At 36.7% G+C, this 13,221-nt stretch overlaps 1 protein-coding gene across 2 annotated transcripts; it reads right to left on the bottom strand.

The window, feature by feature from the left end:
• Nucleotides 1–1,885: 1,885 nt before the first annotated feature.
• On the bottom strand, nt 1,886–8,480 carry LOC127862163 (plasminogen receptor (KT)-like). Of its 2 annotated transcripts, none has more exons than XM_052401168.1 (5): nt 8,367–8,480; nt 7,063–7,162; nt 5,192–5,322; nt 4,869–4,997; nt 1,886–2,848 (listed from the first exon to the last, which is right to left on the bottom strand). In XM_052401168.1, the coding sequence occupies exons 2-5, from the start codon at nt 7,141–7,143 to the stop codon at nt 2,839–2,841; spliced, it is 351 nt and encodes a 116-aa protein (XP_052257128.1). In that variant the 5' UTR covers nt 7,144–7,162; nt 8,367–8,480; the 3' UTR covers nt 1,886–2,838. The 2 variants fall into 2 exon arrangements, with proteins under 2 accessions (XP_052257128.1, XP_052257127.1); XM_052401167.1 differs by having other exon boundaries at nt 4,888–4,997.
• Nucleotides 8,481–13,221: the final 4,741 nt, after the last annotated feature.

Genomic DNA, 13,221 nt, shown 5'->3' with positions numbered 1-13,221 from the left:
ATACTTGATATAAGCAATCCTCGTAGTTTCGCAAAATATAACGACAACATAACTCTCTAAATTATTGTATCGTTTCGCGTTGCAACGCTTTCTAATATTCAGGTTTTTAACTCGTAAAAAGATGCATATAATGAATATTTTAGAGCATGGTAAATGGTTCTAATGGTTAAGAGCAGGAGCAATGGGCATCCAAAGGTTCTACTGACAAGCCCATGCATTAAATCCAAGACTACTGGCACACTGCTGTGATCACATTCCAGCGATTCTTTTCGACAGCGACCAATTCACAGATGCAGACGAAACAAAGCAGTTAGCATTGATAAGGCAGTTAAGATAAACGATGGTAGATCAGTACATATGGAGCGGATCACCCTATCAGTGAACAGTGGTCGGACATTCAGAAACCGTGACTTTAACATTTCTAATTTATTTATATTATTCAAAAGTTACATGCTGCACATTCGAGGTGTAGAATTTTAGTTCCATATTTGCAAAATGACGGATTTAAGTTCGCCGTGGCGTAATGGAAAAGGTGTCCGCCTAGCGATCGGGAGGTCACGGATGCGATCCCCACTCGGGGAGCGTTCCCCAGACACAAAGCACTGGTTATAGACCCAGGAACGGACTCGATAGCGTTTCTATAAGCCTATATGACGTAACATTGGGGTCAAAAGTACATATACGCCCACAGCTAAAAATAGATATCATCGCGGTGACAACATTGTCACCGCGGTGACAATTTTGTCAATGCGGTAATATATTTATCACTGCGGTGATATATTTGTAACTGCGGTGATACTTTGTCTGACCCAAAGAGTTTGATAAGAGCTAAATCAACTGCAAAACGGCAAATCGGCGAATATATCAAATCATTTTACATTGCATCTTTACCAAAAAAGTTGGGTTATTTTTCTACCTGTTGTCTCAAATGAAATTATTAATGATATCAATGTAGGTTGCAAGGTGCATAATGAATTCCAAACCTCTGTTTTAGGGCTGTTATGTTTTGAAAACTGGAAGTCTGAACTTCCTTGCCTCTGATTTTGGAAGCGACATAAACATGTGTATATTTTTTTCCATATCTATCTTTGTTTGATCGGTATTTTGCATAATATTGAACACTTTAATTAAAATCATTGGACTTTGAAAAACTCCACGTCCAAGTGTTGAATATTTAAATATGTTCTTGAAAAAAAATATCGGTTTATTACGGGGAAAATGATTGGTTGAAAACTGACCCAAACATATTAATGTAAAAGCAGGCATAAATCTATACCAAGAGTCATAATTTGTCACCGCAGTGACAAAATTGTTACCGCAGTGAAAAAAAAGATATTCCCGCGGTGACATAATTGTTACCGCAGTGACAAATTATCACCGCAGTGATATCTATTTTTAGCTCTTGGCGTTTTTGTACATTTGACCCAAATGGTACGGCATAAGCCTGCGGCTCTCATGCAATCGAGCTGAAATAAAAAAAGTTAAAACTAAACTTAACTGACGGATTATGATATTGAAGTAAGCTAGTTTTAGAATTTATCAATTTTAGGTTCTTTTATTTTATTATTGCTTTTAAAAGCCTAGTTGATCAATACTTATATGCAAAGAAAACACTGCAGAAGACACTTTAAACTAAGCAGAGAGAAAATATTGTTTTTATCTGGTAAAGATATTTTATGGTGGACGACATCACTAAGTGACCGACCGCATAAAGGGCCATACATACACACTACGCATACTCTCATTAGGTACGGATATGCTATTTTACATGTTTTTTTTTTCAATAAGTGGTAAATTGCAGTTTCTTAATATGTGTGCACGAAAATCATATGTAAATCAGGATTATGTACGAAGAATCCATCATGTGTTTAATATAAAGTCTGCATAAACAAAATAGTTTATTCAATAAACACAATAAAAAATATGGCACAGACTCAAACAGTTCAAAATAAACACATGAAAAGGCATCTTAAAGATACATTAGATGCAAAAACTATATATAAAAACATGTGTGTGCAATAAATATATAATCGTCAGAGTTCAGTCAGAAACACACACACACACTTGTGGTCAAATTAATGCATGTGTCCATTAATGTAACTGAGAGGATATCGAGACGCTTCCCGTCAGTATCATTTACTGGGGACGAACAATATGTTGTATAATTCTTATAAGGACCTGTTCACAAAAGATCGTGTGTTTTTCAAATATAAAATAAATTAACTAAAAAACCTGTTATATTTGGAATATATTTTTTTATAATAACAATGAAAAGGATTACACAAAATTTGCCTGCCATGGGGATCGAAAGCGAGACTTTTAGAAGCATAAACTCGCTACCACTATAAAACGCAGGCATTAACCCCACTTCGTAGTTAAAAGCTAAGTCGTTATTACATGTTTCTGCTATAATTTTTATTGATCAATACACAAATACATTTTAAAATGTAACTTAGTCAGAAGTTATTTTGCTTGTTTGAGTATAATGTATACATTCCTTTTTGAATCAATGACATTTTGTTTTTGAAAATTGTCGTTTTGATAAGGTGTGAACAAATCCCTTTCAAAAAAAAAAGTGAACAAATCCCTTTCAAATACCTCAACATATCATCATTTGTTGTGGGTTTGAAATCTATTCAGAGTTTATTTTATGTTACATCCTTTAAATAGACATCAACTTTATCATCAACTTAATGCGCTTAAATGATTATGATGTAGGTTCTAAACTTAAATGACGTCACGAATACGGTCTACTGATTCCGGGCGGCATCTATGGACTGAACGGTGGGGAGACCACGTGGAAGCTCGATGTAACTCCCCTCCTCCGCCATCACCCGTTCAGCCTCCTCTGGAACACAAAATCAAAATTGGGCCGCGCTCTGGAAAAACGGAATTCAATGCATGTGCGTAGTGTCGTCCAACATTAGCCAGTGCAGTTTACACAGGCTAATCAGTGGCTACACTTTCGTATATGGTATTTTTCGTTAGCAGGAAGTCATTGTCTTACCTGATTAGCCTGTGCGGATTGCACATGCTAATATTGGATGTCACAATTAAAACATATTAACATATTTCAACTTTCAATCACGTCAGGCGTGTATCGAATGATATGCGGCCCGTCCGCGACTGTAGCTACATTTAGTAAGAGCCCGAAGTGTGACCTAGATCTACTTAACTTATTTAAGGCTTAAAAAGTTGTGACTTAATTTGAACAAGAGTGCCAAACTGTCACAAGATACACTCGTTCGAAGGTTTTGGACACCATGCTCAATGCTTGAAATGCACTAAGTGACCTCGAGACCTAGTTATTGACCCGGCATGACCCATATTTGAACTTGACTAGATATCATTTAGATCATCTGACTAAATTTGGTGAAGATCAGATGAAAACTACTTCAATTAGAGAGCAGACACCATGCTTAATCCTTGAAATGCACTTGGAGACCCCGTGACCTAGTTTTTGACCCGGCATGACCCATATTCGAACTTGACTTAGATATTGTCTAGACACAACTTCTGACCAAGTTTGGTGAAGATCGGATGAAAACTATTTGAATTCGAGAGCGGACACTGCTGTGGATATAGTGCCCATTTCAATATATATATTCATGCAGGTGGCTTAAGCAGACCAATATACATGTATGCATTATGCAGTCGGTTGTGTCATATTCCGTTAATTCTTCGTATGCAACATTTTTATAAACTAGTAGTGGCTGAATTCTGTCATATATATCTGTTGTGGCGTTGGGTTTAAAGGTCGCCTACAGTGTTATATAGCGGCCGAGTTCTGTCATCTGTCTGGTGTGGCGGTGGGTTTAAAGCGGTGGGTTTAAAGGTCGCCTACAGTGTTTTAGCGGCTGAGTTCTATCATATCTGTCTGGTGTGGCGGTGGGTTTGAAGGTCGCCTACAGTTTTAAATAGTGGCCGAGTTCTTTCATATTTGTCTGGTGTGGCGGTGGGTTTAAAGGTCGCGTACAGTGTTATATAGCGGCCGAGTTCTGTCATATCTGTCTGTTAGTGCGGTGGGTTTAAAGGTCGCCTACAGTGTTATATAGCGGCCGAGTTCTGTCATATCTGTCTGGTGTGGCGGTGGGTTTGAAGGTCGCCTACAGTTTTATATAGCGGCTGAGTTCTATCATATCTGTCTGGTGTGGCGGTGGGTTTCGCTAACAAGACAAAACGCCAGAGTGACAAACGGGCGGCACAATTCAAAATTGGCTTTTTGTCGTTCTAATAGATGCATGTATATTTCTTTCGTATTGGCGTCGTGTGGCAAGGTTCGAAGGTCGCCAACAGGCGAACAAGCCAAAACGACCAAAATACCTAACATAACGCTATTGACGTATTGGTGCCCGTTCTGTCGTTATGGCGGGTGTATTTGTCATTGTTTAGTGCTGATGTGTTGACGACTCTTTAAGCCCGCCAAATTAGCCACCGTAGGTATAACTTTACTTTGAAACGTTAACTGATGACCGTTTCGATTACAATAACGCTCAGACCTGACATTGGTACCTTCTTCAAGAAATGTTATCCTGAACCATGCACACTGCAATAGTTGTTTAAAACAGGTTTTATTGGTCGATCATAATGAGAGATCGACATTTGAATCATCGCCGGACAGATAATTAGCAAACGTATGGCTGCTGGCTAGACCGATACTTTCCTAATGTCTATCAGGCAAGCAATGCTCAGAAGAATGCCTCTAGGCTCAACATATAAAAGATACCGCTGAACGACGTATATCAACCGTCCATACTACAATCAATATCGGTAACTGGTTCTGGTAGATTACAGATAGCCGGCCGATGTAGACTCGCTTTCTGAACAAAAGAATAGGTACGCGAAACATTAGTTATTAATATTTTGACCTTTTTATGATCTCCTCACCTCTACATCGCTGCATCTTGTTACCGTATGCGAGGTCATACTGGTACCCGACTATGAACGAAAACGGCAAAAGGGGAATCAGCGGGACTGGCTTCTTCGTCTTTAGGAATCTGAAAACATCACGTTTGTTTGTTCACTTAAACTTATCGGATATGTATTGGATATAATGAAGTCAATATATTTTCCTATTTCGTAAAGTAAAACCGTTTTGTCGTGTTTTTATAATAATTAAAAGATAATCAATATCCTAAAGCGTAATATAAATGATACTGTAAATTTAAGGTCTTCAAACCGCCGCCTTTACCCGACGATGCCAAAAAACGCTACAGTGACATAGAAGGCGCCCCACCAGTTGAGCATATCACGTGAGCGCGCGACCATCATGGCGGCCTGGCGCTCCCGCATCTGGTTCTGCATCTGAATCTGCCGATCCAGCTGCAACAGATATGACATGCCGTGTGTTGAAAAGTTTATGAGGTGCTTCCGCGCCTAAGACTGCGTTATGTGAGGAGCCAGATTGGGTCCACCGTCCAAGCACTAATACCAAATTAAATTACTAGACTCACGCAGGTTGGAATATATTTTGTAAACGGCTGCAATTTCCTGCAATTTGTGTTATGAAATGAGTGAAATTTTGAAGTGGTCTTAGGCTGTCGGGGTCAACCGGAATACTAGGAGGAAACTACACCTTTCCGATATAGTGACCACTTGCCAAGCTCACATGCGTCCGGGAACGGGGATTGATACCGGGTCGCCTAGGTGAGAAGAACATGTACCAACCAATGCACTAACCGGACAGCCTATGACGTGCCTGTTTCAAAGAAGTCTCTTATAGACTAATCCACCCACATAGTAGTTGGGTTTTTCCATTACAGAATACTTCCAATCAATACGAGCATATTTGGTATACATGTATCACCGTATATAGGCATAAAGTGCCGCCATTGATAAGTCAGTGCTGACTGCGGACTTCGCATGCTGATCAAGGACAAGAACAACATTTTGTGCACTTCACTTATGCACGTTTTTCAACAATACGCATCAATTTTAATTCCATTCAAGCGGTGTTATACTGGCGTTAATGCATATTAGGCAAGGAAATTATATTGCCTTTAACTTGATAAGATATTTAATAGACTTTAATTGTGAACTGATATTGCATAAAGTAGACTTAAATTGTGAACTGATATTGCATAAAGATAACCTGACTTTGTAACTAAATGATGCTATATCTCTGAAGCTTTTGATAAAAGACGATAATCATGTAGTTGATACATGTTATTGTTTTGGTTTTTGTTGAATTTGCCTCAAAAAGATACAATTATGTTGATCAAGTTTCTACCCAACCATTGATTAGGTAAATGGGAAGTAAATTTAAATGTCTTCTCTTTATTGATAATTAATCTAAATTGTGATGCTATGAGGTTAATTATTTTTAACACATTTGGGAAGCTCCTTAAAACGGTTTTATAACCCCAATACATTGATTTGACCGTTTCAAAACGGTGACTCCTTGTTTGTCTATTCTTGTATACGTGTTTGTGTCTCATTGGCTAGCAAATGGTTCATTTCCATTGAGAAAGAACCACATAATAAGTGTTCTCTCTTACTCTATGTATAGTATTGGTGTGGATCTAACTCAATGTGGTGTCCAAAAAGAATGCGATTAACTGCTTCTGAAAACTAAACACCTAAATACTCAGTTAAAAGAATTGTTACGTCGGAGTCAGTTTTAGTTAAAGGTTTTGTTTAGTTATATTCAATCCTTTTTAACGCCATCCCTGACCTCATTTTAAATATAGTGTTGCACGTAGTTTTCGTCAATTATTGACAGATAGATCATATACGGTACAGGTAATGCTTTTTCCTCAGTTTCTGAAAGTTTTTAACTTCCCGATATAAGTTAAATGTAGCATATATAGTTTAGTGAAACTTTTTCATTTAGCTCGATTGTATCGAAAGCCACTGACTTATACCGACCCTCTCGAGTCCGGTGCCTAGTGCTTAGTGACTTTGGAAAGATCATGAGAACGCATGGCGGATGATATTCGGACCATATTATAACAATTGCGACGCTGTGACTGTCAAACATACAGATAATTCGTATTCGTACATACAATACATATAAATGTTACAATTAATATCGTACATTAAATCATACAATTTAAAACATACCATGACCTCCTGATTTTTCTCCATGAACTCCTGTTGTTTCTTGAAGTTCTCTTCCATCGTTTTGCCGATCACCGACCCCATGTTTTGGCACGACGACACACTGCGAAGATGATGTTATATGAAAATGTATAATGCATACGTACATGTAACGGCCTAACGCACGTAGTATTGCACTTCGGGCACGGTATAACGCTCAATATAAGTTTACTATTTCTATTAATAAAAGCAAAATTGCTTATGGTGCGATAACCTTATTTTTTATTGTCACAATAATTTGTGTTTATTTACAGTATAGTTTAGTTAAATCCGTTAATTCATTGGAACTTCTATGACAGTACTCCTTTTAGGATACTAAAATTTTCGACTTAGAGAGTATCATCTTGATTATGGTTGTCCACTCTTTTTTAATATTTCTTGCATAGTGGACGTAAGGGTTGTTTCAATGGGGGCATACCGAATATTAAGGTACTTTTTAAATGTATGACAATTTCAAAAGAGGCAATTGATTAAAAGTAATGTGCGCATTATATTCAATCAGTAAAAATTAATACTCCTGACTACAAAACATGGTAAAACATTTATATTCGTTGTTGAATAATCATCCATCGAAATCATAGAAATATACAGCGTTTGTAACGCTTTTCGTCGATGATTTAGCAAAAAAGTAAATTACCATTAACTGTTTTTGCGCTAAAGCCACAAATCCAACTCGAAAACATACTTACTGTAGTGGTATCGCGTTTTCTAAGCGTCTATATATAGAGGTCCCTGGTTTGATCCCCACGGACAGGCATACTTTTATTAAATATCATTCCTTGTAATAAACGTTTTTAAAACTATCCCACATATTGCTTTTGCTATTTATTTTTTATGATTTTTAAAATAAAACATATGAGAATAAGTCTCTTTTAGGTCTGAATTGTTTTTAACGATCTTTACTTTTTGTAGATCTACCAACTTTTTGGAGACATTTCTTACACTGAACAGTGTTACATCATGCACTATAAAGACGCGGTGATGTTTCTGGACCGTGTTCTGCGGGATTATGCTCAGATCAACCAAATCCAGTGGAATAAATGAAGTTTTTTCATTGGGTCTGCTGGCGTTATGTTTAAGGTCATTTAAGGTGAAAAGGACTTACACGGTTAAAATATGGAACTCTTCAACTTAGTTGATATATTTTTTTGCTGTAAATTGCTTTCAGTATACTGTTAATGTATGCCTACTGCTCAACCAAACCAGGGACCTATACAAGTTTGTATAGGTTCCTGAACAAACAGAAGTAAATTGTAAATAGTACGTACCTTAACAAGATCGTTTCACGAAATTGAAAAGCTCAAGGTAAACAAGCACTGGCATTATGTTATCGCATTGGCTCTGCGTTGTGGCTTTGTTTACAGCCGAAGCCGAGCACCAACTTGAAAAGCATTTATAGTCTGGCCTTTTGATTTGACTAGATTGCATATGCAAAAAAGAAACACAAAGGGAAACTGCAACTTCGTCAGCAGCAAAAAAATGTAATACATGGGGTCCTTCATACATGGCAAGAAATAATTACCAATCAGTGAGATACAAAACAAATGTACTAGAAAATCCACTTAAATGCACAATACACTCATACAAATAAATATAACTGGGGCTCGATTGGTCATTGTCGGCACGGGTACTACTTACATGTACCCCGGGTACATGTAAGTATACTTACATGTACCCCGGGTACGGTAAATATACTTAAACGTACCCGGTCGATAATAGACTGTACCCAAGTTTTATTCCCGCCCAAAATCCGATGTGGTAAAACGCGCTATCGATTACTGTAATTACGAATCAAACTTCAATTAAAAAATATCTGCATAAACATATTTTTTTATGAAGGAGTCTCGATAATAAAGAGGCAATTTAACAGAAAATTGACATACATTTAAACATAATTAATTTAAAAAATATAGTCGACAACGACCGATTTAGCGTTAAAATTCCCGGGTACGTCTTTGTATATTTACCGTACCCGGGGTACATGTAAGTATACTTAAGTGTACCCGCGGTACATGTAAGTAGTACCCGAGCCGACAATGACCAATCGAGCATAACTGGGGTTACCGCCTCTGTCAATGAAAAGAATAGGGAGATTCAACATGATTTAAGGAGCATCAAACGTCACGCTTTGATCAGAAGTGTTCGTTAAAGAAAAAGTATAGAAATTGTATTGTGGCCTTTATCCGCATTACAGAGACGCGAACTTACGTTTAAAATGTAAATCGCAGATCCAGCAATGTATATTAATAGACATTTGATTAAATGTGGTGTGAAGGTGGAAGGTGGAACTGTTGACATGTCTTCATCTATCGAATGGTATCACATGAAACAGGAGGTCTAAGGTCTGAAAATTATGTTTTTAATTTGTGAAAAACAAATAATGTTTGAAGCAACTAGAGAGGTTATATGGATAATTGTCACTAATTTGAACCTGCAATATTATTTGTCTTAGTCCAAGGCCCAATAATCAATGGACCGGAACGAAAGTCATACTTCATCCGTAAGTCATATACGTAGACCCACAAAACAAATATCAGGTCAATATCTTTAAGCGTTTTGAAAAAAAAGAGTGCGGCGAAAAAACAACTCAGTAAAAAGTAATTATAGAAAAAAATAAGTCTAAGGCCCATAAATTTGCCAAATATCAATGGGCCGGAACAAATTTAATATTTTTTTCTGTTGGTCATGTAGGTAGACTTACATACAAAAAAACCCAGCTCAATATCTTAAATAGTTCCGTAAAAAAAACTTACGGAAAACAGTTATTAAAAACAAATTGTCAAGGTCCAATCGAATGTCGCAGATCTAGACGATTTTGATGGTTTATCTGTGCTGATGATGGTGAAAGTAAAATTCTGTAGTAGATGATAAACATTTTATCAGGAATTTACTTTGAAACTTTAGAGTGGTTTGAATTAAAACAGAAAACAGTATTAAGGTACTATGTCAGTCATACTTTATGATACATTTCTTAATGGGGTTTTTGATTTTCAAGATTTGCTTACCTTCTTCATCAAACATCATTCATTTCTGAAATCTAATGCTTTAAAAATTGGTGTGAATTTCAGAAACAGACGGGAAGTTTCTGATTTACTTGTTATATTTAAATTTATATTACAAAATAAGTTTTTAAGCATTAAAATTCACATTGAAAAGTGCAAAAAAGATAGGAATTACCCTCCTGCACCTTCCCCAGTTGGCCACCCCCAGTCGAAAATTTCTGCGTACAGCCCTGGTTTTTTCCCCAGCCCCGGAACATATCCCATCCCCAAACTATATCCGACAACCCCGAGATCAATTGGATGCAATGTTGGTTTTTATGTGTTTGATTAATGTTCGATGAAAAAATCATCGTTCATATTGATTATATTTAAAGGGGCCTTTTCACAGATTTTCACAGATTTTGGCATGTTTTGAAGTTTTGAACAGGTATGTTTGTATAGGTCCCTGGGATAATACGTTTTCTGTGTCAAATACGTGTTGTGTTTGTGGCCAAATTTAATAGTTTGACTTGACTCTGTTCATTGTACATATTGTATTGTATATTATCTCATTTTTTACACGACAAATAAACATAGATAGCTAATACTCATTGAAATATCACTACCGAAATAGCATTGCAAGTGATGTAACGGAGTCCGGAAACCAGTCTATATTGCATTTACATTTAAACTCTTCTGGATGAAGATTGTGACACTCTTCAATATGGCGAAAGCTGCCAAATACTGAATCAGTGAATTTGACCTTGATGTTTTTCGAAAGTGTGTAAAATATAGCTCTTATCGAGCTTTTCCATAGTTACGGGCTAATTAACAACTTTAGTTAAAAATCATAAGTGCGCATTCTTTAAACATTTCCATTCAAAATAAATCTGGAAATCGAATTTGTTTCAAGATTATCAAGTGACAACATGTGGCACATGACGTCATTTATTCAAGAGTCGGATGTGTGTAAACACGGTTTATAAGGCCTACTTTAACTAAGATTCGTACTTAATTACGAAGAAAACAACATGATTTTGAAACAACTTTCCTGTGGAACTTTTTGGCGTAACATGTATATTTGTTGATCTAACTATTTGCAATGTCAAAATTTCAAGAATTCACCAAGAAACTGTTCTCTAAATATATGCTGGCCACAAATACAGCAACTACCTGTGCATTGCTGGGTCTTGGGGACTACATCGTTCAGAATATAGAGAGGCTGGACCACAAAGATGCGAAATACGATTTCCATCGAACTGGTGAGTGAATAAACATGAAATACAGATGGTCCGCGTTCTGAGAAAACTGGGCTTAATGCAATGCATAAAGATTGTCCAAGATTAGCCTGTGCAGTCCGCACAGGCTAATCAGGGACGACACTTTCTGCTTTTATGGTATTTTTGGTTTCACGGAAGTCCCTCCTTACCGAAAATCACGTTTAGGCGGAAAGTGTTGTCCCTGATTAGCCTGTGCAGACTGCACATGCCAGGGTTTGCCAAAACCGTCGGTCCGCCGGTCCTGACCGGCAAATTTTTTTCGGGACCGACAAGTGATTTAAGATAATCGGTCCGACTGACCGACACAATCGGATGAAAAATGGTTTCAAAAAGATCACTCAAATTGTATAATGTGCTATTGGATTAATAGAAGATAAATGCTTTTTGTTCAACTTCTGTCAAAATCCTTTTTTTCTTACCTTCATTTTGATGTTTAAAGTTGGATTAGAATTGACTATCACATCCGAATTCAAAATCAATGGTCTTTGTTAAAAAAAGCAACCGAGTGCGTCCGCCATTCTGTTTGTTCCATTTAATTTCTCCACAACAAAAACCGCACGAACACTTGTTTCAACAGGCATTTGTGAGCATTTCTGTTAAATAGTTTCATTATTATATTGATATATTTTAATTTACATACCAACAATTTCTGAAATCAAAAAAAGATTTTTCACCCGATGTACTATATTTCGGATATTTTAAAATTCGGACATAGGGATATTTATGTGTTGATTTGTTGTTGATAGTTTGTAGCAATATGTTTTGTGTTATTTCAGACAACAAGAATGAATGGTGGTAATTATCTTGGGCCTTTCTATCAAGAAATAGGTGTGAAATGCATTCATTTAATTGAACCTGGAAATCAACCACCTCAGCTAAGAGAAAATATTTTAACAATAGGTGTTGTTTTAGACCTTGTGAATTGGCTAATAAACAAAAATTTAAGTCATCCAAAGTAGTGTGAATGGTTGTGTGCATTTAAGTCTAACTTGATTGGATGTCACCCTAACATTTCAACAACACGGATTTGTAGAGCAGTGGAGGCTAAAAAACAGTTTGACAAAAAGAAGTCTAAAAAGTATGCCTTTGGTTAATATGTTGTTTATTATTAATATAATAATTGTTTAATTATATAGACATTGGACATGGTTTTATTGTATTTTAATGTGATTAAAACCAATAAACATCTTAAAGGTACTTCTTTTGTTGTGATTTGCTGTTATAGTTTAGTCGGACAGTGGGACTGACAGAAACTGTTTCGGACTGACAAAAATTTCAAGTCTGTCAGTCCGAATGACTGACAGATTTTTCAAGTTTTGGCGAACCCTGACATGCTCATCTGGGATGACACTTTACGCACATGCATTTTGCCCAGTTTTTTCAGAACGCGACTCAGATAATCTACAGGATTGTACAATAAGCTTATATGAATCACTTTGTTATTATGGATGGAAACATTGTACAAGTCTTTCTAGCATCTATGTTATTGAATGAGTTGGGAATGAGAATGAATGTTATTGAAAATGTCAGGATTATGTATATTATGGTGAATCTGTTTATGTTTTTCATGTGGATTATGACTGATGTTAATGATGTTGTTGGTGTGCTACTATTGTTTTCGGTGATGATTATTATAGCTAGTGATGGTTTTCTTGTTGAAATCATTAATGAAGTTGACCTCTTGATGCTCTTGTCTTGTGCTCAGCTGCGTTCTTATTTTCAGGGCGTATGATGTCAATGGGATTTTTGTATGGACCCATGTCGCATGTCTGGTACAAGATACTGGATGGATACTTGCCGGCCACCAACTTGAGAACTGTAGCTAAGAAAATTGTGGTGGATCAAGCTGTGGCTGGGCCTAT

Source organism: Dreissena polymorpha, chromosome 16, assembly GCF_020536995.1.
Source record: "Dreissena polymorpha isolate Duluth1 chromosome 16, UMN_Dpol_1.0, whole genome shotgun sequence".
Taxonomy (NCBI): Eukaryota; Metazoa; Mollusca; class Bivalvia; order Myida; family Dreissenidae; genus Dreissena; species Dreissena polymorpha.
The sequence above is the reverse complement of the archived record's forward strand: the minus strand, read 5'-3'. Positions and strand labels throughout refer to the sequence as shown.